The sequence below is a fragment of the Leptopilina boulardi genome, unplaced genomic scaffold, assembly GCF_019393585.1.
Source record: "Leptopilina boulardi isolate dan_hultmark-lab unplaced genomic scaffold, ZJU_Lbou_2.1 LbouV2_213, whole genome shotgun sequence".
Classification (NCBI taxonomy): domain Eukaryota; kingdom Metazoa; phylum Arthropoda; class Insecta; order Hymenoptera; family Figitidae; genus Leptopilina; species Leptopilina boulardi.
Window position 1 is genome coordinate 3,591,007 of NW_026137767.1, and position 24,977 is coordinate 3,615,983.

At 35.1% G+C, this 24,977-nt stretch overlaps 1 protein-coding gene across 4 annotated transcripts in view; it reads right to left on the reverse strand.

Moving 5' to 3' along the window:
• LOC127279000 (uncharacterized) overlaps positions 1-24,977 on the reverse strand; it is a 163,301-nt gene that overhangs the window by 62,858 nt on the left and 75,466 nt on the right. For 3 of the 4 annotated variants that reach the window (XM_051301046.1, XM_051301045.1, XM_051301044.1), the window contains 33 exons: positions 24,740-24,925; positions 24,399-24,650; positions 22,671-23,102; positions 20,102-22,591; positions 18,556-19,504; positions 18,235-18,487; positions 17,687-18,148; positions 17,223-17,489; positions 16,802-17,057; positions 16,490-16,684; positions 16,105-16,287; positions 15,376-16,020; positions 15,058-15,259; positions 14,812-14,987; positions 14,445-14,713; positions 12,916-13,318; positions 12,702-12,827; positions 12,472-12,597; positions 10,532-11,323; positions 6,715-6,858; positions 6,408-6,479; positions 5,739-5,921; positions 5,329-5,649; positions 4,805-5,185; positions 3,975-4,736; positions 3,521-3,859; positions 2,768-3,385; positions 2,391-2,693; positions 1,987-2,301; positions 1,281-1,898; positions 846-1,172; positions 460-768; positions 56-388 (listed from right to left, as the gene is read on the reverse strand). In XM_051301046.1, the coding sequence (XP_051157003.1) occupies positions 56-388; positions 460-768; positions 846-1,172; positions 1,281-1,898; positions 1,987-2,301; positions 2,391-2,693; positions 2,768-3,385; positions 3,521-3,859; positions 3,975-4,736; positions 4,805-5,185; positions 5,329-5,649; positions 5,739-5,921; positions 6,408-6,479; positions 6,715-6,858; positions 10,532-11,323; positions 12,472-12,597; positions 12,702-12,827; positions 12,916-13,318; positions 14,445-14,713; positions 14,812-14,987; positions 15,058-15,259; positions 15,376-16,020; positions 16,105-16,287; positions 16,490-16,684; positions 16,802-17,057; positions 17,223-17,489; positions 17,687-18,148; positions 18,235-18,487; positions 18,556-19,504; positions 20,102-22,591; positions 22,671-23,102; positions 24,399-24,650; positions 24,740-24,925 (13,689 nt within the window). The remainder of the gene's footprint in view (positions 1-55; positions 389-459; positions 769-845; positions 1,173-1,280; positions 1,899-1,986; positions 2,302-2,390; positions 2,694-2,767; positions 3,386-3,520; positions 3,860-3,974; positions 4,737-4,804; positions 5,186-5,328; positions 5,650-5,738; positions 5,922-6,407; positions 6,480-6,714; positions 6,859-10,531; positions 11,324-12,471; positions 12,598-12,701; positions 12,828-12,915; positions 13,319-14,444; positions 14,714-14,811; positions 14,988-15,057; positions 15,260-15,375; positions 16,021-16,104; positions 16,288-16,489; positions 16,685-16,801; positions 17,058-17,222; positions 17,490-17,686; positions 18,149-18,234; positions 18,488-18,555; positions 19,505-20,101; positions 22,592-22,670; positions 23,103-24,398; positions 24,651-24,739; positions 24,926-24,977) is intronic. The other variant, XM_051301047.1, reaches the window with a different exon arrangement.

Consider the following 24,977-nt stretch of genomic DNA (forward strand, 5'->3'; position numbering starts at 1 on the left):
ATAACTCCTATTTGCTCTTTAATTTAAATTTTATTTCATTGTATACTTTACTTACCTTCCATAATAGGTGTACATTCAAAGAACGGATTTCCGGTAAATCCAGAATTACAAGTACAAAGAGGATTGTGTTTAATGACGTTGCAGAAAGTGTTAACGCCACAAGATCCTGGACAAGGATCGATGCATTGTTCATTTTGACAAGCGAGATTTCCAGAACATTCCTCGTTGATAATACATTCAGGTCGGCAATTTGGAGGTTTTCCAATGTAGTTTGGCATGCACGAGCAAGCTGGGAATCCATCGATATTACGACATTGTGAATACGAACCACAGGGAGATGGAATACATGGATTACCACGATCGATTACTGGAGGTGCAGTTGGTGTTTCTATTAATAAATTTCTCATATTAATTAACTTTAACATTGAATAATAATTTAAAAAACTTTCTTTCTCTTACCTTCCCTTGTACAACCATAGAATGGATCTCCGGTGTATCCGGATTTACAAGAACAAACAGGACTGTGATTAACAACATTACAATCGGTATTTAGACCACAAGTTTCAAAACATGGATCGCGGCAGAGTTGTGAAATACAAGCTTTATTGTTAGCACAGTCAGTACTAACGAGACATTCGGGTCTACAATTTGGTGGTGTTCCAATGTAATTTTGTTGACAAGAACAAACAGGATGACCGTCAATAACTTGACACTTGCTGTAATCTCCACAAGGAGATGGTTGACAAGGATCCACATATGGTGGATGAACTAAAAAAATGATATTTTTAAAGAGAAATTAGAAGATTAGAAAAAGACTCAAATAATGAAAACTGAAATTAAATTACCTGGTGGTGGTACGTGACACGAAACTTGAGGATTTCCCGTAAAACCAGATAAACAAGTGCAAGTTGGTTGATGATTGAAGACTTGACATTGGGCATTCAGGCCACAAACTCCGGTACATGGATCTTTACATTTATTTACAATGCAGGCTAATGTGTGAGGACAGTCGTTATTTTGTACACATTCTGGTTTACATCCTTTATATGGATCTCCAATGTAGTCTGGTAAACAAATGCAGGAGGCTGCACCGTTACGTTCGTTACAGACGGCATTTGATCCACAAGGAGAAGGACTGCATGGTGTACTTTGCGGTTCCGTTGGAGAAGTTACTGAAATTGTCAATTATTTATCCATCAATTTGTAAACAAAGAAATAATAAAAAAAAGGGCATTAGGAACTAGGAAGATGTAATGTAGAAGATTTTAAAAGACGCTTACCTGCGCGATTGCATCCAAAGCGAGCGTTTCCCTCGTAACCTTCATAACACTCACAAACTGGACGATGATTTTGAGCACTGCATCTGGCATTGTAACCACACGAACCAATGCATGGATCAGAGCATTTGGATTGTATGCAAGCAAGATGATTGGGACAGTCCTGATTGATGATGCACTCGGGTCTGCAATTTGGCGGTGCACCAAACATTCCAGTGATACAGGAGCATACGGGTCTATTTTCATTAACACGACATTCTGCATTGGGTCCACAAGGTGAGGGCAAACATGGAGTAGGACCATCAGTGGGCGAATCTCTTTCAGTGCATTCCACAAGTGGATAGCCAGTGAAACCAGATGGACAACTACACAATGGATTATGGTTGTTGACATGACACTGTGCTCGCAAGCCGCATGCGTTTTCACATGGATTTTTACATTTCTGATCTATACAAGCTAAATGCTGAGGACACTCGGAATTCACGGCACATTCAGGTCGACACATCGGTGGAGAACCATAAAATCCTGGACTGCAGGAACATACGGCTCGGTCATTCATCACTCGACATACACTGTAGGGTCCACAATGAGACGGAGAGCATGGATTTTCCCGTGGTCCAACTGTAAATTACAAAATATGTCTAATGATTTCAAAAACCAAAGTACAGAAAAACTTTTTAACAGTGGTTTTAAATTCTAAATTTCTCACCATCAACTTGACAAACTTCAAATGGATCTCCAGTGTATCCTTGAAGACAGGTACATGTTGGAACATGATTGATAACCTCGCATTGAGCATTAGCTCCACAAACACCTAGGCAAGGATTTCTGCAGTGTTGATTCAAACAAGCCAAGTCACTAGAACACTCAGAACTGAGGAGACATTCGGGTTTACAATCGATATATGCATTTCCTACATAGGGTGGAATGCACGAGCATCTTGCAGATCCATCATGAATAGTGCAGAGTGCGTTGTTTCCACAAGGTGATGGATCACATGGATCTAATGGCACTGGGGTTCTCGCTGTAAGAATAAAAAGGTCAAAATTTACAATTGTATGTACAGTTTTCTTCAATTCTACTTTTCCTATCAGTTTTGTTTCCATAACTAACCTAGTGTACAGCCTATGAAGGCATCTCCCTCAAAACCTTCCTTGCAATAACACTGAGGTGTGTGATTGATAACCGTACACTCTGAATTGTCACCACAACTGCTGGGACAGGGATGAACACATTTATTTGAAACACAAACTTGATCAATTGAACACTGTTGATTAATGAGGCACTCTGGTCTGCAATTCGGTGGCGTTCCTACAAAATTACTTTGACAGGAACAAACAGGTCGTCCCATTTTTATCTGACACACAGAGTTGGATCCACATGGCGATGGATTACAAGAAGATGGTGGCAAATCATCTGCACAATTAAAGTCGATTTCAAGAAATGAAAATTTAATTATTAATACTTTATTTCGTGTTGTAAAATCTTACCAGTTTCTTTGACGCATTGAACGAAAGGATCACCTTCATAACCACCAGGACAACTGCACACGGGATTATGATGAATCACCGAACACAAAGCACCGTGTCCACATCGTCCTGTACATGGATTGACGCATTTGTTGTTTATACAGGCCTGTATGTGCAAACAATCAGAGGACACAATACACTCGGGTGAACAGAGAGGAGGAGATCCTCTAAAGCCTGGAATGCAAGAGCATGTGGAATATCCTTGGGGAGAAACAATGCATCTACTATTTGGTCCGCATGGTGATGGATTGCATGGTGAAACTGGAAATACATCTTTAGGCTCTGAACAATAGGAAAATGGATCTCCCGTCATTCCATTTGTGCAATAACAAATTGGATTATGATTAACCACATCGCATGCAGCTCCATTTCCACAAGCTCTATCGCAAGGATTCACACATTTATGATTAGAACAGGCTTGCGTCACATGACAATCAGAATTTTGAACACATTCAAGATGGCAAGCTATCAAGGGATTTCCTGTGAAATTCGGTAAACATTTGCAAACTGTAACGCCATATTTCTCTTCGCAATATGCATTGGCTCCGCATTGTGTTAGGCTGCACGAATCTGGAGGTTCTGCGAAATTTTCAAACATATCGTCATTACATTAGAAGTACTCAAATTTAATTATAGAGAATTACTCGATAATAAATAAAGAGAATTAATACATTTTTTTAATTGATAATTTAATGGAGAATATAAAAAATTTACCTATTGGTGCTGGAGCACAACTTTGATATGGATTTCCAAAAAGACCGGTGGGACAGCTACAAACTGGAGAGTGATAGATGACCTCACAATTTGCATTAATACCACAAGAACCTAAACAAGGATCCGAGCATCTCCAACCTATACAAGCTTTATCTAAGGCACAATCGCTATCGCTTAAGCACTCTGGTTTGCAGAAGATGCTATCTTGATTTTCAGGGGCGGCACAACCACCACACATGGCAACTTGATTTATGTAAGGATCACAAACATTGTACTCGCCGCACGGAGATGGTTTACATGGCAGTGTAACGTTACGTTGATTATCGGTTGTAATTGGAGCTAAAAATTAAATTAGAATAATTTAATCATTCACTTTTTTAATGATTTTCATAAAATAAATAGAATACAAATAGAATAATTTATCATAAATTGACAACTTTAAATATTGACTTACTTTCCGGATAACAATGAATGAAAGCATTGCCAACAAAGTGAGGTCTGCAACTACAACTTGGAGTATGATACGAACAAGAACATTCTGCATTTGAACCGCAAATTGTTCCAAGTGTACAGGGATTGACACATTTCATATTAATGCAAGCCTTATCATTTGAACAATCCGAATTGATGGTACACTCTGGTTGACATCCTGTTTGTGGATCTCCCAAGAAATCTGTGAGACAGGAGCAAACTGCTCGATTGTTTAGCACTTGACAGACAGTATTCAAACCACAAGGATTGGGTTCACAGGGATTTTGAGTTGTGACAATATGAGGAGAGCATCTAATCAATGGATTTCCAATGAATCCTTCTCTACAGCGACACACTGGATGATGTACTTCGACGTGACACTCTGCATTAATACCACAGCCTCCCATACAAGGATTTTGACATCTGTAACCAATACAAGCTTGACTTTCATCGCAATCAACGTCCTGCGTACATTCCGGTCTGTCACATCCCAAATGACTCATTGGATCGCCAGTTGTTCCCGGTAGACATTCGCAGATTGGTTTATTTTCTATCGTCGTCTTGCAAATTGCGTTCGGTCCACAGGGACTTGGTTGACAAGCACTAATTGGTGGTGGATGACAACCGAGATAAGGATCACCATAGAATCCATATCGACAGTAGCAGTGCTCTTGATTCGCAGTGATGTAGCAATCGGCATTAGCTCCACAGGGTCCCGGTTGACACAAGGGTCTGATGATTATTTCTAGAAAAATGAGCGTGAAAATTAGTTGAGATTGAAATTTTCTGAAATGAGAAAATAAAGCGACGTACCTGTACAGCTCTTGTAAGGATTTCCAGTTGTGCTTTCAGGACAATAGCAAGATGGAACTCTTCTGGGATCGCAGAGAGCATTGTGTCCACAGAAATTAGGCTCACATGGATTAACTTGTTGTATGCATCCTCTGATTGTGTTTGGACTTTCAATAAATCCAGGCAGACAAGTGCATTTAAAGATTCCATTTGGTAGAATTGAACATTGTGTATTTGGACCACAAGGAGATGAATCACAAGGATTGTTGTAAGGTGCACAAGGTGTGGAGGGTGGTTCTCCCTGGAAACCTGGCAAACAGAAACAATTTGCTTGTCCTCTTATCATTCGACAACCGGAATTGCTACCACAAGGATTGTCATGACAGTGATCACCTTCTGGAACTGAAATAAAAAATTCATTAATTCATGATATCATCATTCAGGGTTACCACAAAATTTTCATTATTTTTAATAAAATGAAATATTTATTTCTCATCGAAAATCCATTACTATATTGTCACTAAAGGCGATTAAATAATACTCACTGCATTGTTCGAAGGGATTTCCAGTCAGACCCTTTGGACAGAAACAAATTGGATTTCCATTATCATTTTCGCAGGCTGCATTCACTCCACATGGATTTGGAAGGCAAGGATCATTTGTTGTGCCATTGCATCCAATCTGAGGATTTCCTTCAAATCCAGGTGGACATCTACATTTCGGCTCATGTTCTTCGGTGTAACATTCTGCATTGTCTCCGCAAATATCATCGGAGCATGGATTAATGCAACGTCTATTAAGACGATCACAGTATGTATGAGGTGGACAATCTTCGTTATATTGACAAACATCTCTATCAACTTCAACTGAAAATTGAAGAAAAATCACATTGTCAATTCAAAAGAAAAATCTTTTATTTTTTTTAATAATTGAAAAGAAATGATGAAATTTTCACCTAAGGCACATGCCGAAAATCCATTTCCTTGATAACCTTGTTCACAAAGACAATCTGTTCCATGATTAGAGTTGATACAAACGGCATGAGCAGCACATGGATTTCTAATTCGACATGGTTCCTGGCAAATTCGGCCAACGCAGGTTTCTGTCAGGGGGCAATCCCTGTTGCTAGTGCAACCCACTAAAGAAAGAGTGATAAAAAAGCCCATATAACCCAGAGATGTTTTGTGCATGAATATCAGAAATATAGAAGTAAAAAAACAGTCATTGCATCGGTGTGTAAGTACTTTCAAGAAAATTCTGAATATCAGCTTAGAAAGTTTGTCAGATATCACTTTGTTTATTATATACAAAATATTTCTTCCAGAATAATTAATAAATTAAGATTTAAAAAAAAAATTCTTCTCTTTTATCCTTTAAACTAAACAATTTTGATTAAAATTTTAAAAGAAATTTGAGAAATTGATTTTTCAGAATTAAAAAAAAGTCATTTCTAGTGCAAAAGAATTTCTAAAAGTATACAGTGCATCAACTGGACATTCGATGCTAGATACTTTATTTATTTATAATTTGTCATTATTTACAGTACTTACATATTTACAATGAGTCAATTTGTTTTTGAGTTAAAAAAAAGGGGAAAAAATTGTCTCGCATGCAAAATACAAACCTTTGACACATTGATTTGTCACTGGATCACATTCTTCGCCTGGTTCACAGAGAGGACAAACGTTCTTTAGACCTGAAATTAAATATTTCAATTTTTAAATTCAAAAATATTTTTTGGAAAATATATGTTTCTGATAAAATAAATAGTAATAAATACATTTTTCTATTTCATAGGTGCGATTGTATAATTTTATTTTGATTTTGACTTTCATTTTAATCTTCATTTCAATTTTCAATTTCACTTTTTCAGTGAAAATTTTCAGTCAAATATAAATTAATAAAATAAATTACACTTAATGGATTTTTACCTGCAATGCAGAATGCTCTATGATCTTCAACAGTGCACTCTTTAGCAACTTCACATGGATTCCGATACGTACATGGATTCAAGCATTGTTGATTAACGCAAGCCAATTCAGATGGACAATCGGCATTTGATGAACATTTAACATCTGACAAAATCAATCTTCATTACAATTTCAAACCTATATTAAAATTTTTCTACATGCTATGATATTAAAGCAAAAAAAATCATATATTATCGATAAGCGATTGATGAAAAAATTAAACAATATATGAATGAAAGAAATTGTTATAATTAATAAAAAAGAATTTTTATTAAATAAAATCCTATAATATTTTTTTTTCTTTTTTTGTTATAAATTTAAAATGTCAATTTATGTTTAACCAAATTTTATATATGTGCTTTTAAAGTCGTAGTCTGAAAGAAAAAGCAAAGCAGCAAGCTGATGGTATAAAAAGAATATATATATTTTTTTTCATGAAAATAGATAAATAATAGTTTAAAAAAAGTTTTAAAGAACAAGAATGCCTTGTTCCGAAAAATTTTTTAATAACGAAATAATAATTTTTCTACAGAAAGAAGCTTATAATAAGTTGAAATCTAAAACAAAATAGAAAACAAGAGATATTTGCAGTTCAATAGATAAATAGTTTTCAAAACAAATATATATTAAAGCAGGCAATAAAATTGAAGAAACGTGCTAACTTTTAAATAAAATTAGGTGTACAAATATTTCAATAAATTTTATGTTAATTTGGTAAACACTCTCAGCTGGCTGAAAAGTAAAAATTAAAGTATATATATATTAAAATATTACAAATTTTATCTAAAAGCTAACAGTTCTTAACACGTATAATAATAATAATATTCACAACAATCACCGATAAGAAACATGCAAATTAGTAAACATGAGATTCAATATTACACAAATTAAGAGAATTAGTAATTTGCAAGCAATATAATAGTTATTACGATTTCAAATCAAAATTGATTTTTTCAGTTTATTTTGAATTTCCCTCAGTCTTGTTTATAAAACATTATTTAAATAACAGTAAATTAAAAAAAAATAATTTTGTAAAAAAATGTTTTGAAAATTAATATAAGATTCGGGAAATTTTATTTATTTTTAAATTACTTGTATTGAATAGATGTCAACTTTTGTTAAACTCAACAAAAATGTTATTTACTTCGAAATTTTATTGGTAATTCTATTGTAAAAATACCAAGAAAATAATTTACTATTAGAGCAAAATTATTTCCTAATAGAGTATTTTTATTTTGGACAAAAAAGTAAGAATTTTACGAAAATGTACTTTCTTAGAAAATATTGATATATAGTTTTATAAAGAAGTTTTGTTACCAATTAATGATACATAATTATATATCAAATCTAAACTACAAATTAAATTGTTTAAAAATAGTTCCAACTACAAGAAAAGAAGTATCATGCTTACACAATAGAGAAGCTATAACAAATAAGAAATAATTCATTAGAATTATATATAGAGACAGATGTATCGGAAAAAAAGTCTTCTAAATAGTCAAAAAAAAGGACATTGGCTGAAAATAGTAGGAATTTTAGGATTCAAGGAGCATTCAAATTTCTCATATTTCACTGTATAATATAGATTTTTTAAAATGGTACGTTGCAAATTATATTCGCAAAAACATTTTAAACTGAAATAAGCCCAAATAAGATTCGCTGAAAGGGAAAATACTCGTTCCTCACAGATTCGATGTTTTAAAAAATGATTTTTTTAAATTCTTGTTGAAATTTTAAACTGATTTTGAGATACGATGAGAAATATATAGTTTTACATTGTTTTTTTTTTGAATTTGAAAAATCGAAGGGAAAACATTTTTTTATATTACATTACAAACAATATTATTCAGTCGAAGATATTGCTGATATTTTTTTAGCTAATAAAACTAAAGATAAAATTATTATCAGTTCATTATTTAATTATCAAAAAAACTTTTAATTATTTATAATAACTACCTAATTTTATTGGAAATTAATTTCTAAAATAGATTTAAAATTTTTTCAGAATAAGTTTTAAAGTCTGAAAATTGTTAATTTTTGACAAAATTAACTTTTTTTTAGCAATTCTGATAGAAAAAAGTACGCTAGCTGGTTTTATAAATTAGATGTCAGTTTTTCAAAATTTAAAATGAAAATACAAAATAAAAAATTTGTCGGAAGATTTTTTCAAAGTCCCCAATTAACCAATTTCAAGTGATTCCAAAAATTCCAAGCGATTTTCAAAAAATCGTCCGCCATATTTAATCTGACATTTTTAATTTTGAAAATCCCGATGTCAGATTCGTAATTTACCACCCTGAAAACTTAATTTTGCTGATAAATTAAATAAAGAAAAAGAATTTTTTTTACCATAATTCCTTAGTAAATATTAATCAAGTAATAGGAAAAAGTCAATCACTATTTCAAATTCATTAAAATTGTTACTAAATTCAGATTTAGAGAGAGATTTATAGAATATTAAAAAATATCAGCGATGTCTTTTTTAACAGTAAAAAATAAATTCTATCACTGAGATAAAAGGTTTGAATTGACAACAAAACATTTTCGTTAATATATGATTTTCTACGAGAAAAGGGACCTTATAGGAAAAAAAAATTTAGGTTATGTTTAGTGATAGTTTTAATGCTTGATTAAACGTTAATTTTAAATTAAGTAAAATCAAAATCAATTTCCACTGAATATTTGTGTATATTTTATTCCAAAAATCATTAACATAACCTAAAATTTTTAGTCTCTAAGGTCCCTTTTTCCGTGAAGCGTCACATATGTGCAACAAAAATTTTTTTGTCGCGTCAACAAAATTTTGGTTGTCCCAATCATAGGACTTTGGTTAACATAACGAAATTCCTCTATTTTTCTTATTTGATTGTGTCAACCAAATTTTTTTTGTTTCAACTAAAATCTGATTGAGATTAGCAAAATCTTGTTGAAGTAATGAAAAATTTTTTATTGCACGTATGACGCTTCACGAGAGAAGGGACCTAACGTCAAAAAAATGTAAGGTTACGTTAATTAACCTTGATAAAAAAATTTATTTTTTATTAGGTAAAATCAAAATTAGTTTTTATTGGATTTTTTATAAATGTAATGCAGACTTAAACCTAAGACATGTTTTGTATGTAGAGTTGATTTTCTGTGAGTGTTTTAACTTAAAAAATTACTAAACATAACCTAAAAATTTTTTGGCGTAAGGTCTCTTCTTTTATTAAATAAAATATTTTGTTGTCAATTCAAACTTTTTTTCTCAATGTAATTGATAAGTCGAGTAGCAGAAATAATTAAGCGCAAATGGGTTATGTAATTTGATAAAAATGATGTCAATTTTTTGATCTGAAGGTTGAAAGAAGAGCATTTATAAATAGTTTAATAATAGGTAAATCGTAAAAAAAGGCTTTGGCGGCGATGGCGGCGGCTAAGGAAGCACTATAAAGATTGAAGATGCATGTAGTAAAATGTATTTCAGAGTGTTACGGATTAAATCGCATATTTATTGGAAATTCAATATTAAAAAAAGGTGATCTTTTTTTTTATTGGAAACTTAATTTCTAATTATAACTTATTTTTGCATCAAATTCTTCAATTTGATTTTAAATAGTAATTATAGTTTCTAATTTAAAAAAAGGTAGACTTTCTTTTAGATATTTTCAATTTTGCGACTTAATCGAGAACCCTCTGTATGTAATATTTTTTGTCGTTTTAGATAAATGTGTGTGTCGCGTAAAATATTGTAATTATGAAGAGGAGATACTCGATAGCAGAGGTGAGAAATGGTGTTTACCTTTCATGCATCCGTACTTAGTGTCTGGCACAAAGCCGGGGGGACAGAACTTGCAGATGGGTTTGTGTTCCTCGACGTAACATGGAGCATCAGCTGGACATGTGGAGTTGGCGCATGGATCCACGCAGCGATATTTGCGACAGGCCAAATCTGGTGAGCAGCCACTGTCTCGTAGGCAAATTGAGAGGGATGGATTACAATTTTTTATACAAATACAAACGGGACGATGATCGAGAACCTCGCACGCCTTATCATTTGGACATGGCGGTTTCTTTCTCATGTTACATGGATTTTGACATTTTCCATTGAGGCAAGCGACGTTTGATGGACAATCAGAATCCTTTGAGCAAGCCACAGTGTCAGGCGCACAGGTCAATTCTCCCATTTCGTTAACAACAAATCCATATTTACAAACGCAGACTGGTTTGTGATTTCGCACTTGACATTTTTTGTTAACTTCACATCTTGGCTTTGAGCTCGAGCATGGATCTCGACATTCTCTCGTTTGTGCGTGACACGAAAGACTCTCTGGACATTCACTATCGGAGGAGCAATCGTTGTTTGACGGTGAGGGTCGTGATGGATTTGCGAGATCACATTTTGGATCCGGTCGACAGACAGCACGTGGCATGCCGATGTAACATTGAGGGCAGGAGCAACGTGGCTTGTGCACCACAACTCGGCACAGTGCGTTGATCCCACAAGCTCCACGTAACGTACAAGGATCCAAACACTGGAGATTTATGCAGGCTTTGTCGTTGGGACATTCTGAATCACTGGTGCACTCTTGCTCTAAAGGAAAACGATTTCACGATTTCATATGGATGTGTGGTATACGGCGTGGTCATGGATTTTACGGGTGGAATAGGAAAATAACAAAGAAAAAAAGCAATTTATAAGAACTGTGAAAAGAAACTTTCTCACAAATAACATAAACCACATGCTTTTTATTTATAATAAAAATGACAAAAAAAAATATAAGAGTAGCTCGGCAAAGAGATCTTTTTACCACACTTTCGATGTATGTATATATATATATAATATAAAACTATGTATAACACAAGAACAACAACAACAACAATAACAAATAAAAAGCAGCAATATTTACACTTAAGCCCCCAAAAGACTTTAAGAAAGAGGAAAATCACCTGCAAAACTCAGCAGATATCAAGCATGGGTATATGAGAATGTCCCTTTCGCAGTTCCCAATCTGTATTAAACCTAAACTATGTAATAAAAAAAACAGTGTAACATCGTGTACCTCCTGTTATCCAAGTGGCACTCTACGTACCACTGTAACATCGAATGTTGATATTTGCTATTCAACAAATATATTTCCAAAAGACAGATTGGATACTGAAATAAACATTCTACATATGCAATATTTTGTGTGAGACTAGTGACTAGTCTTCTTGTGTGTGAGACTATAGAACATGTGTCGGTGTGTTTCTTTACTTCATATGTACAATTTTCTATAACCTATCCAATATGTACATTTTAAATATTCACATTCAATTTCATTTCTCTATTTTTTAATTCTTTTTTCACAATAATTGTGAGATGTACTCGTATTTCTTATCACAGTTTTCAATTTTTCCTAATATGACTAGTTTAGTGTCAGATGGCACTGATGCTCCAATCACATCTGTCTCTCGGTGTTAACGACTTGCTAGATTAACACATCTCTTACTATATTGCTATTATGATTATTTTAATTACTATTACATTATTTATTATTATACTATTTATTATTATATTATTGTTAAATTATTCATATTATTTTTGTTATGTCAAATACTATTATTTGGTTCATCCTACCAAACGACACATTCTACTGACCATGTTCCTTCATGTTTAATTGTCAGTATTGTTCTCTAGTCACAAATGCTGTACATAAAGTTAAATTAAACCATATAAACAGTTAGTACGTTGTCACTCACCTGTTGCACATTCGATATCCGGTGATCCAGTTGTACCTGGAATACATCTGCAAACGAACTCTGATCTGTCCCTGATACATTCTGCATTCTTACCGCAACCCACTGTTCGACAGTCTGGACGTATGCCTATAATATAAAATAACATTAGTCGCCTCTTTCATTAATTTAGCCATCAAAATATAGCATTTCAGAAGTAAGCAAATTCCACATCTAGGGAAAATGATAATTACCATCACACTGACAACCCAAATAGGGATCACCGTAACAGCTGGATTTACAAGTACACTCATACCCGCTGGAAGTCTCTCGGCAATCTGCATTCGAACCGCAAGGGTTTCGAAGACATTCTTCATTTCCTGAATCATTTATTTGGAGAATTTAACATTACAATTTAATTTTACATTGAAAACAAAAAAATCTAAATTTTTTCTCTACTTTTCCTACCTTGTTTGCATGAAACTTTAGGATTTCCTATATGACCTGGTGGACATGAACACTGAGCTTGTCTGTTTGCGACACGACATTGAGCATTAAAGCCGCAAACACCATTTTGCATGCAGGGATCTGTACATACTCCAAATTCACTGCAGTGTTTATTTGGTTCACAATCCTCGTGATGATGACATTCCAATTGATAACATTCCTGACTTGGCTCTCCTTGATATCCTTCTGGACATAAGCAAACTGCTCGATGATTAGAGACTCTGCAAAGTGCATTGAGACCACATGGTTTCGATCCCGAGGAACATGGATCTGCACACTGTCCATTCATGCAAGATAATAAGTCTGGACAATCTGAATGACTTCGACAACCAAAGAGACATAATCCATTTTCGCACATGTAGCCCTGAAATTTCGCAATATATTTATTTTCAAAAAAAAAAATTATCAAAATACATATTGTATATAGAAGAATTTCTCCAACTTCACTACTAACGGAAAATGCTCCTACTATCCTACATCTCCACTATCGTCAAGCCATCCACTCCTCTTTGTTATTTTCTTGCTACTCACCTCTCTTTTCTCATTTTTCGAATTACTCTTTAATACAATTTCTTTTTAAAAGAAATTTTTACTTAACAAAATTTTTAGATAGCGAACTTTTATTTGTCAGAATTTCTTTCTCCCCAACTTTTCATTTAAAAGAATTCTAATTTAACCGAATTTCAATTTAGGCATAATTTTCATTTAACAAAATTTTAAGTGATAAGAATTTTTAAATGTCAACATTTCTAATTCATCGAATCTTCATGTGTTCAAATTTTTATTTCATTTAATTCTTAAAAGGACGAATCTTCATTTATCCGAAATTGTAAATGAAATATTACGGCGCGATTATTAAAATTGACCAATCAGAAATTATCAAGAAAATCGTGATTGGTTAATATTAAAAACAGCGCCGAAATATTTCTGTTGATTGTATATTCGGCCATTTGCAATTTCGGATAAATGAAGATTCGTCGTTTCAAGAATTAAATGAAATAAGAATTCAAACAAATGAAGATTCGGTGAATTAGAAATTTTGACATTTAAAAATTCATATCACTTTAAATTCTGTTAAATGAGACTCTGCTAAATTAAAGTTCGGTTAAATTAGAATTCTTTTAAATGAAAAGTTGTGTAAAGAGAAATTCTATAAAATAAAAATTCTATCAAATAAAAATTTGGTAGTTAAAAATTCCGTAAAATAAAAATTGTAACTAATGATTTTTATGGGATAATCATGAGTTTTTAAATTCTTATTCTATAGTAAGAAAAAAAGAAAAAAAGCGAATGAACGATTGTGGTGCTGGAGGAAGTGTCTATCGTAGAGGAAGCAAGAAAAGTGGATGTAAATAGAAAAGTGGAAATATTAAAAGGAATAATAAATAAAATGAAGAATAAGGAAGAAACAAAAAAACGTTTTTTAATAAAAAAAAGATAAGGAAAATATTTCTAGAGAAATAAATTGAATTTAATGAAGAATTACTTACTTTTGCACATTCGTTGTTATGATCACAGTTTACTCTACATTTTCCAGCATTGCAAACTTCACCACAGGAACATTGATTTTGAGATCGACAGCTTTTAACACAAAATCCTGTTTCGTCGCACTCACATGAACCATCGCATGGAATCATCGATTTCATACAACTAATGCGTGCGTCGCCATAATAATTTGGAGGACAACTACATTGGGCAACATGATTTACCACACGACAGCCAGCACATTCTCCACATGATTTACCTCCTTCACATGGATCTTTAAAACAAATAATTTAATATTATTATGTCCTGCTATTAAAGTTTCGTTTAAAATATAGAAACAGAAATTATTTCCTGACAAAAATTGGCACTTACTTCTACATCTATTTTCAATACAGGATTCATCGGAAGGACAAGCGTTGTCACTGCGGCATCCAATGTCACACAAACGATTTTCGCATACTTGATTGGACGAACATTGATCGTCTGTGTTGCATATTGTCTTGCAAAGTCCTCCGTCACATCGTTCATCATTTAAACAATTCACATCACTAGAATTAATTTTTATTTAATTATTCCTTGAATTTCGAGAAAAAATATTAAATAAAATTATCAACTTACCTTCGACAAGTTGAGTAACAGGATTTCACGTAGCAAGCTTGACCAGGCGAACAATCAGACAGATCTGAACAGGGTAGGAAAGATTGTCTGCAGCTAATAAGTGGATCTCCTATTAATGATTCTGGACAGCTGCACCGTTTCCAATGATTGACAACCGAACAATGAGCATTAATACCACAGGCATTTGACAAACTGCATGGGTCTGGAAATCAAAAATCATGATAATGTAAAGTTTAATTATTAAACTGTGACGAAAAGTCTAAAATTCCATTGAATTTAGTTTGGGACTTAATATAATGATTAATAAAATTCAAATACCTATGCACTGGTTGTTAATGCATGCGAGATTTTCCTGGCATTCAATGTCGGCTCGACATCCACCCAAACAGATTAATCCTTCGCAGATCTCACCACTCTGGCAGTCTTCGTCCCTTCTGCAGAGGCCTCTACAGACTCCAGTTGAATCACAACGTTCATTACTCAAACAATTTGCATTCGATGAACAAACTGGCGTGCAAGTACCAGAAATGCAAGCCGTTCCTGCCAAACAATCTCTATTTGCTTGACACGATGGACCTGGTGAACGGAGACACGCAACTTTTGCTGTTGGATTTGGAATAAAACCCGTGGAACATGAGCATGAGGCTCGTTGATTTATAACCGTGCATTTTGCATTAGGACCACAAGGTGTGATCTCACAAGGATTGGCGCATTTATTTCCAAGACAAGCCTCGTTTGCATTACAATCTTCGTCCGCTCGACATCCAAAAGTGCACATATTGTTTAGACAAATATGTCCCAAGAAGCAATCATTGTCCAATCTACATGTTAGAAGACAATTTCCTCTCACGCATTTCTCATTAAAGGCACATTCATTGTCCACTTGACAAACAGGCAGACAAACATTGTCTCGACAAGTATTTCCCACGTTGCAATCGATGGTATTCGTGCAAGACACTGGCACTGTAAAAAATAAAATAATAAATAAAACCAAATGGCATCAATTATGATTAAAAATTTGGGAATTATCTTTAAAAAAATACTAACGTCTCACGCATTCTACTTCGGAATTTCCTGTGAATCCTGGCGGGCAACCGCAGTGTTTCAAATGATTTCGAACAGTACATTCAGCATTAATACCACAAGCTGCTCGTATTTGACATGGGTCCAAGCATTGACCGTTGATGCAGACGTCAGACAAGGTACATTCATTATCAGATTGGCAAGATGCTGAAAAAATTGTTACCACAGTTTAATTATTATAATTTTATTCAGCTTTGAACTGGGTGTCCAGCAATTATTGAAAAAAAATTCAAGGACTTTTCAAGATAACATTAATTTCGATGAGTTGAAATTTCACCGGTCCCTCCCCTGAAGAGATATAAATTGGAAGAAAAAAAAAGAAATAAACAGAAAAATTCATTGAACTTACGTCGGCAGATGCTTTCATAACAGTAGGTATTGAAGCTGCATTCTGCAGAAGACGAACAGACGACTGGCGTTGGACGACATCCGATACTTAATTCATTAGCGTCACCTTCATAACCAGGTTGACATTTGCAAGAACCAATATGATGTAAAGCAGAACAATCTGCATTTGGACCACACTGAATGCGAGCGCATACATCTGAAAAAGGAAAAATAAAATAAAAATTCTTAATATACCGAAAAGTGGAAACAAAGAAATTTTCGTTACTGTTTTAGGCAATTTAATGAAAGTTTTATGTAAAAATATCAAACATACCATGACACTTGGGAACGTTGTTGATATTGACGCAATTAGCAGTATCTGGACAATCTTCATTGTGTAGACATTCGACTGGTTGTTGACAGCCACTATTGTATGGATCACCAACTGTTCCAGGTTGACAATAACACTTGTATGATCCTTTTGAGTTTTCACAAACAGCACCAGGTGCGCAAGGTATATCAGCACAGAAGTTGATCAATTCGCATCCAAGAGATGGATCTCCAGTATAACCAGGTTGACATGTGCATATCTGTAATCATAAATCATGTTCAACATTAAATTTTTCTAATCAATGTTTAAAAATATAGTAATATCTAAAATTCCAATTTTTAGATGATTTTGAAATTACCGAATGTTTGATTAAAACGAAATTAACCGGTAATTTTTAAATATTTAGATAAATATTAATTTTTACCTGAAGATGTCGTTCCGTTGAACAAAGTGCATTAACTCCACAAGGATTATGAGCCAAACAAGCGATTCTACACTTGTGATCCTCGCAAATCTTCTCCTCGGAACACTCCTCTTTTGTTTCGCATTCAATTGGTTGACAACCGATCTTATCGTCATTTGGATCACCAAAGAATCCTGGTTGACAAGTACACTTGGCCTTGTGATTATCAGCATCACAGATTGCATTACGTCCACAGAAAGCAAGATTGCAGGCTATCTGACATTCAGCCTATTGAGAGATTTAATTCAAGTAATTTATTAGAATTAAAAATTTTTGTATTGTTTTTAGTTCTAATTTCATTGCATTTTATACTAAAAAAGACATATTTTTTTTAAAAATTTGGTAAAAAATGTAAAAAGTCGCATCTTATTAAAATAAGTCGAAAAAAGTCATATAATCCGAGGGCTGAGAATTAGATTACTTACTTGTCCAATGTTGTTCTTAACACACTTCTCGTTATAGTCGCAATCATCGTTAGTAATGCATTTCAATTCCTGTACACAGATGCTGTTCAGACAGTATTGATAATCAGGACATGTGGCATTGTGTCTACATGTTGGTTGACAAAGGCCATTGATACATAACTGATCACCAATGCAATCACGCGTGCTGGAACATAATGATGTACAGATTCCACCGTTGCAGGATGACCCTGTTGGACATTGATGATCAGCTTTACAGTACTGAACAGGTGTACAACCAAGGTTAGGATCTCCAGTGTGACCGGGTTGACAAGTGCAAACTGCGCTGTGATTCAGAGGAGAACAATCTGCTCCTGGACCACAGACATTGGGAACTGAACAAGGATCTACACACTTGTGATCAAAGCACGATCTGGATGGACCACAATCACTGTGGTAATTACATTCCAAATGGATACATTCCACCTAAAAGAGAATCATTATTTATTACTTTGACATTAGTTTTGAAAAACAATTTTCAAGATTTTGAATCAGTTCAAAATTCTTCATACCAATGGATCTCCTCTTGTTTGGCCAGGACATTTACAATGTGGTACATGATCTTTGACGAGGCATTGGGCATTTTTACCGCAGACAGAAGAAGCGCTGCATGGATCACGACAAGTGTTATCAATGCAAGCTGCAGAATTTGGACAATCGGTGTGGGTGAAACAATCACCTGGTTGTTTACATCCAGTTTTAAAAGGATCACCAACTAAACCGTGAGGACAAGTGCAAGTAAAAGAACCGTCTGTATTTTGGCAACTGAAATCAGAAATTTTACATTAAATCTTCGCTAGTCGAATATAGAATTTCGAAAATACAATACTTACATTGCTGTGTTGTGACATGGATTTTGTAGGCATTCGTCGACATCGACACAGCTATCACCAAGGAGAGAAAAGCCTGGGTAGCATTTGCAGTTACCCTCATGATTGATTGCCACACAATTACCATACCCACAATTAATTTGATTACAAGGACTTGTGCATTTGTTGACATCTTGATTGCAGAATTTATCCACTGGACAGTCATTGTTTGAAAGACATTCGACCTTAAAGCATCCAGAAGCATCGCCAATGTATCCAGCTTGACACTGACAGGCAGCGGCATGATCAAACACAGAGCAAATCGTGTTCGGTCCACAATCAACTCGAGAGCATGGATCAGTGCAATTGTGTTGCACACACGATAAAGAATCAGGACAATTACTATCAGAATTGCAACGATGAGGTAACAAACAGCCCAAAACAACTGCATCGCCAGCCGTTCCCGCGGGACATGAACATTTATACGATCCTTGAAGATTGATACATTCCGCAGTGGGATGACAAGGATGATCATCGCATTCGTTGATGTCGAGACATTTATCTGGACTGGCAATGAAACCCTGACCGCATCTACACTTGTGATTAATGCAAATTTGATCTGAACTGCATCCAGCATCAGATGTGCAACCAATTTCACAACTACCTTCAATGCACAATTCACCAGGTAAACAATTGCTGTCTCCGTAACACATCTTGTAGCACAATCCATTCTTACAACGTTCACCCTGGGCACAATTGCTTTGATCTTTGCACTGAGATTGACACAAACCAGAAATGCACAAGTGTTGATTCGGACAAATTCCTGATAGACCACATGGACTTGGAAATCGAACACATCCCTGTTGTGGTGTGGGATTACCCTGGAAACCTTCCGGACATTCACAAATTGTTCGATGATCTTGACAACTACAAACCGCATTTGGACCACATACATTCTCCCGTTTACATGGATCTGAAACAAATATAATTGCAAATTGTTACAGGAAGTATTTCTTATTCTTCAAATTTTAAATAGTGTCGACAAATTTAATTCTTTATTTTATAAATAATTGAATCTCTGACTAATTATCGACATATGCGATCCTGGCGTTGTCATGGTAACGACGCATATGTGACCAAGGATCCTTATCTTATAAATTTCCTGAATCCGAAAGATTGTGCGAATCTATACAAAAACGAAAAGTAGGAAAGTAATGTCGTAACAGCTGCGACTTTGTGCTGTTATTATATTACTTTCCTACTTTTCGTTTTCCAATCGCGTTTTTGTATGGATTGGCACAATCTTTCGGATTTAGCACATTTATAAGATAAGGATTCTTGGTGTTTTGTAAAAAGTGTCCGTGTTTCGAGAAAAATGTGTTTTAAAATCAATGTTTATCATTTTCACGTTTAGTGCCGTTTTTATAAGGTGATAATTGAAAGCCTCTCTTTGCCAAAGGATTTCAGAGACCGTTCGACAATCTTAAAGTAAATTACATTTAAATGTAAAAAACTCCTGTTTCAAGGTTATTGAAATATTTGAATAAATAAGAAAATCGTTATGAATTACCTTGACATTTGTGATTGATGCAAGATTGATCCAATTGACAATTTCTGCTACTACGACAACCCAACATACAGACGCTATTGACGCATGCTGAGTCGGTTTGACATTGACTGTGCGAAACACAAGAAATGGCGCATTTATTATTGATACATTTTTCACCATTCGCACAGTCATCAGATGTACGACAAACGGCTCTACATTGTCCTTCGAGACAAATTCTGTCTTCACATTCAGCATCGATTGTGCAATAATTTGAATCTCGAACACAACCATCTTGTATACCTTTAGTTGAAGGTATAAATTTGTGAATGCATCGGCAAATTGGCTCTCCGTTAACGATCTCACAAAGTGTATTGGAACCGCAAGCGTTCTCGCAAGGATTAATGCAACGATGATTTTGACAAATCGAATGAACCGGACATTCTTTATTACTTTTACATTGACCCTCTTCTTGACAGCCGGAACTATAGGGATCACCGACATGATTAGGTGGACATTGACAAACGGGACTACTGGAAGCACCGGCAATGCAAATTGCAGATGGATGGCACGGATTTGGGGAACAACTCTCGACAGCAATACATTCGACATCTGGCAGTGGATTGGCTTTAAAACCCGGGGGACATTGGCAAATGGCCTTATGATCATCGGCAATACAAACCGCGTTTACACCACATGCGCTCTTGTCGCACGCGTCGTAACATTTGTGTTCGAGTCTATTGCAAAGTTGAGTTGGAGGGCAATCGATGTTATAAACACAGGGGACAGATTTACAACCGTTAGTGGGATCATTGGGATCACCGGCATAAAGACCTGGAGGACATTCGCAATTAGCCACGTGATTATTAACGACACAAAGTGCATTGGGACCGCAAGAGATGAAATTACAAACGGGCTGACAGGACAAAACACCTTCTAATGACGATTTGCAAGTATGATCTTCCGCGCAATCTGTATCAGTCGTGCACTGATCCTTACGAGTACTTTGACAGCCGTATCGATCGTTTGGATTGCCAGTAAAGCCTGGTAGGCATTCACAGTGAGCCTTGTGATTGTCGGCAACACATTGGGAGTTGACGGTGCAAGTGAATGTTTCGCATAACGAGATACATTTGAGAACACCTAGAGCGTCTGGACGACATGCAGCTTTGTGATAACAATCGTGATCGTGAATACAGTCTGGAACTGAAGGCTTCTCACAGGATGATAAAACAGGGTTCCATTCATAGGAGTCGTAACATTTGCAGGTAGCGTGACCAATTTGATCAACTTCACATCTTTGATTGGTACCACATGCAACTTTACTGCAGGGATTTGTACATTCGTGAATTCCAGACTCTCCGAGTATGCAAAAGGTTCCCGATCTGCAGTCTTCGTGCGAATCACAAGAGGCAGGACTGATGGATTTTTTAGGTTGACAGCCTTCTCGCAAATCACTGGGATTTCCATAGTGACCCTCGATGCAAAGACAAGAGGATGCGTGATGTTGGGTGACACAGAGGGCGTTTGGTCCACACTGTAGTTTACTGCACGCGTCCACACACTTTCTTACACCCTTGCCAATTGAGAAGCAAATTTCCTGTGTTTCACAGTCCAAGTCGTTTGAACAGTGACCACGTTGATGGCATCCTTTCGATAAATCATTGGGATTTCCACTGTAACCCGGTGGACAAACACAGATTCCATCTTGGCAAGCTGATCTTGGACCACAGTGCACATCACTACACTTGTCAATACACTTTCCACTGACGCACGTGAAATCCACAGGACAAGGCATTTCAGAATTACATCTACAAGTTGCAGGATCTGTGCACGGTCCAATTTGTAACTTTTGACAATCAACGAAAGGATTTCCAAAGAAATCTTCCTTGCAACGACAATCGTAGCTGCCGATCGTATTAATACAAACTGCATTACTGCCACAAGCGTTTCCATTGCATTCGTCAATATCGAAACATTGAATATAAGGATTTCCAGCAAATCCTGCTGGACAGAGACATTCAATAGCATTAAGTCCAGCACTACAGTGAGCATCCTTTCCACACGAGTCCAGGGAGCAATCAGACTTATGTTGAATTCCACAGCCATGATATGGATTACCATTGGTACCAGGATTGCAAACACATTTAGAATCAAGTAGACTGTACTCGCAATGCGCATTCGATCCACAAGGTGGACTACACTGAGGTGGTTGAGCCGGTGGCATGCAAAGAAGATCGGGATTTCCAACGAAATATGGATTACAAACACACTTGTTATTTTCGGGATCGCAACTTGCTCCAATTCCACAAACAACACCTTCACATCGTCGTTTGCATCGTCCACCTATGCACACGCTTGGCTCTGCGCAAGGGATTTCTGGAGAACATACATCTGGAACACACTGACCTCCTGGGAAGGGATTACCCATGAATCCTTCAATGCACTTGCAAGTTGGTCCATCGTAACTGACAATGCATTGCGCTCCACTGCCGCAAACATATCCATCACATTCTGGAAAAAGTATTTATTATTAAAAATTATAAAATTGAATAAAATTTTCAACAAAAGGTGGACTGTTGATAAAACTTACGAGAAACACATTCGTTGTTTTTGCCTTCAGTAAATCCGTTAAGACATCGACACCAAGGAGCATGTTTGTCAGGTTCGCAGTATGCATTTGGTCCACATGGCACATTGTCGCAGGGATTGACGCAGCTGCCTTGAACACAGGACAAATAATTCTCGCAATGATCGTTCGATGAACATTCTTGTTTGGCTGTGGGTGCTCCGGAACATCCCGCTCCATATGGATCACCGGACATTCCTTTTGGACATTCGCAAACGTGTCCTCCTTTGATATTAAAGCAGTAGGCGCCTCGTCCGCAAGGATTGTTGGTACACTCATTGACATCGACGCAACCATGTTGTGGATCTCCCTCGTAACCTGCCTCACACATGCATCTTGGTGGATCGCTTGGTGTACATTTTGCGTTAAGTCCGCATGGAAATCGATCACAAGGATCTGCAAATAATTTACAATTAAAACTAATCTAAAACTTGATTTCGGATTACTACAATTAGAGTAAAATTTGAATTAAAGTAGAACTGAACTTTAATTTTTTGACTGTTTTTGAGCCAACTTTCACGGTTTGCATACGCTAATTTTTTTTTTATAAAAAACTTGAGTTTTCCAAAAAACTAACCAATTCTGAAAATTATGGTGAATTTTGAAAGCTAAATAGATGTATTTTAAGAGAAAATTATTCAAATTTGATTTACATTGAAAAAAATATAATTATTTGATGAGATGAAAAGTAACCAAAATTGAAAAATTGACGCATGGGAAAAATAACTTGAAAATAGATTTAGGGAGGTAAAAAAATCTTCAATATATTTTTAACCATCCCAATTTTCCATTCTAGGGTTAAAAATATTAATTTTTGACAGAGAAATAAAAAAAAGTCAAGGTCAAGGTGTCATTTCTTTCAGAATTTTATTAGCTTTTAGAAAATAAGAATTAAAAAATTTTAGTTTTAATATTTTTGAAGATTTAATCCGTTTTATAATTATTAAAAAAGTAGAGGTCGCACAATTTTCGACGGTAGTGTATATGAAATTTGTTTGATTTCTTTTTAATATTTTAAATATATAATAGTAAAAAAATAACGTAATTGCAATGTAAGAATCTAAAAAATGGAAATTAACTCCAAAAAGTGAGTTTTCTTAAAAACGAAATTCTGTATTATTTTCAGAAATACATATAATGTAAATCTTTGCATCCTGCTTAAAAATTGTAAATAATATTTTAATGGCAAAAACACCACTTTCGCATAAACAGGAATAAGTTCCTTATTTATCAAAGATTGAATTAAAAAAAATTTCAAAAATCAATCACTTTGGTTTTGAGAAAAATCACTTTTTAGACTTAATTTTAATTTTTTAGATTCTTTCCTTGTAGTTAAGTAATTTTTTTCAACGTAATATTTAAAATATTAATAAAAATCGTACATATTTCATATATATTATTTTTTAACTGTTAGTATGACAGAGAAAAACGAATTTTAAAAATACTCGGCTTTTGATGACGTTAAATTTAAAAAAATCCTAACTTCTATAATTTTTGTCAAACGAAAAAATAAAAAATTTTCTTATTTTTCATAAAAGTTTCGAAAAAAAATGTTTCAGTCAAAAAAAATTTGTTGAAGAGAATAGAATGTATGCATAAGAAATATGAAGTTATCGATAGGGATGAATAAGAATTGTGTAGTTTATAATTATAATAAGATTTATCTAATTATAAGATTTGATTGAAACATACTTTTGCAGAGATTGCCACTAAGAGGATCCGTATAGAATGGAGGTGGACAAACACATTCACCGGGTTGAACGCATTTCTCATTGGGTTTACATTCATTGTCGTTTGTACATCGTTTTTGAGCTGGAGAACAGAGACCATTGTAGGGATCACCACCATATCCTCGGGGACAGACGCATTGATGAGAACCAGGTAAGTTAATGCACTCGGCACCATATCCACACACTTGGTGTCCTTCGATACACTCGTTTATGTCTGCAAGAACACGTTATAAGTAAAGTCTAGTTGGATAAATAATTCTAGAAAGACCGTATCTCATCGTCGTTTTTTCTTTTATTTATTACCTTCGCAAGATCCATCGGGTTTAGTGCTGTAGCCTTTGGGACAGGCGCAGTAACTGACGCCACCCGCTATCGTGATACATTCAGCACCGGCGGGACAAGTTTCGCCCTTCGAACAACCAGCCAGCATACACTTACCATTTACAATCTTGTAAGGTGGTTGACACTGGCACTCGATACTGTTGCATTCTAGGAACAATTAAGCGACTTGTTACGATTTACCATTTAAACTCTTTTTTTT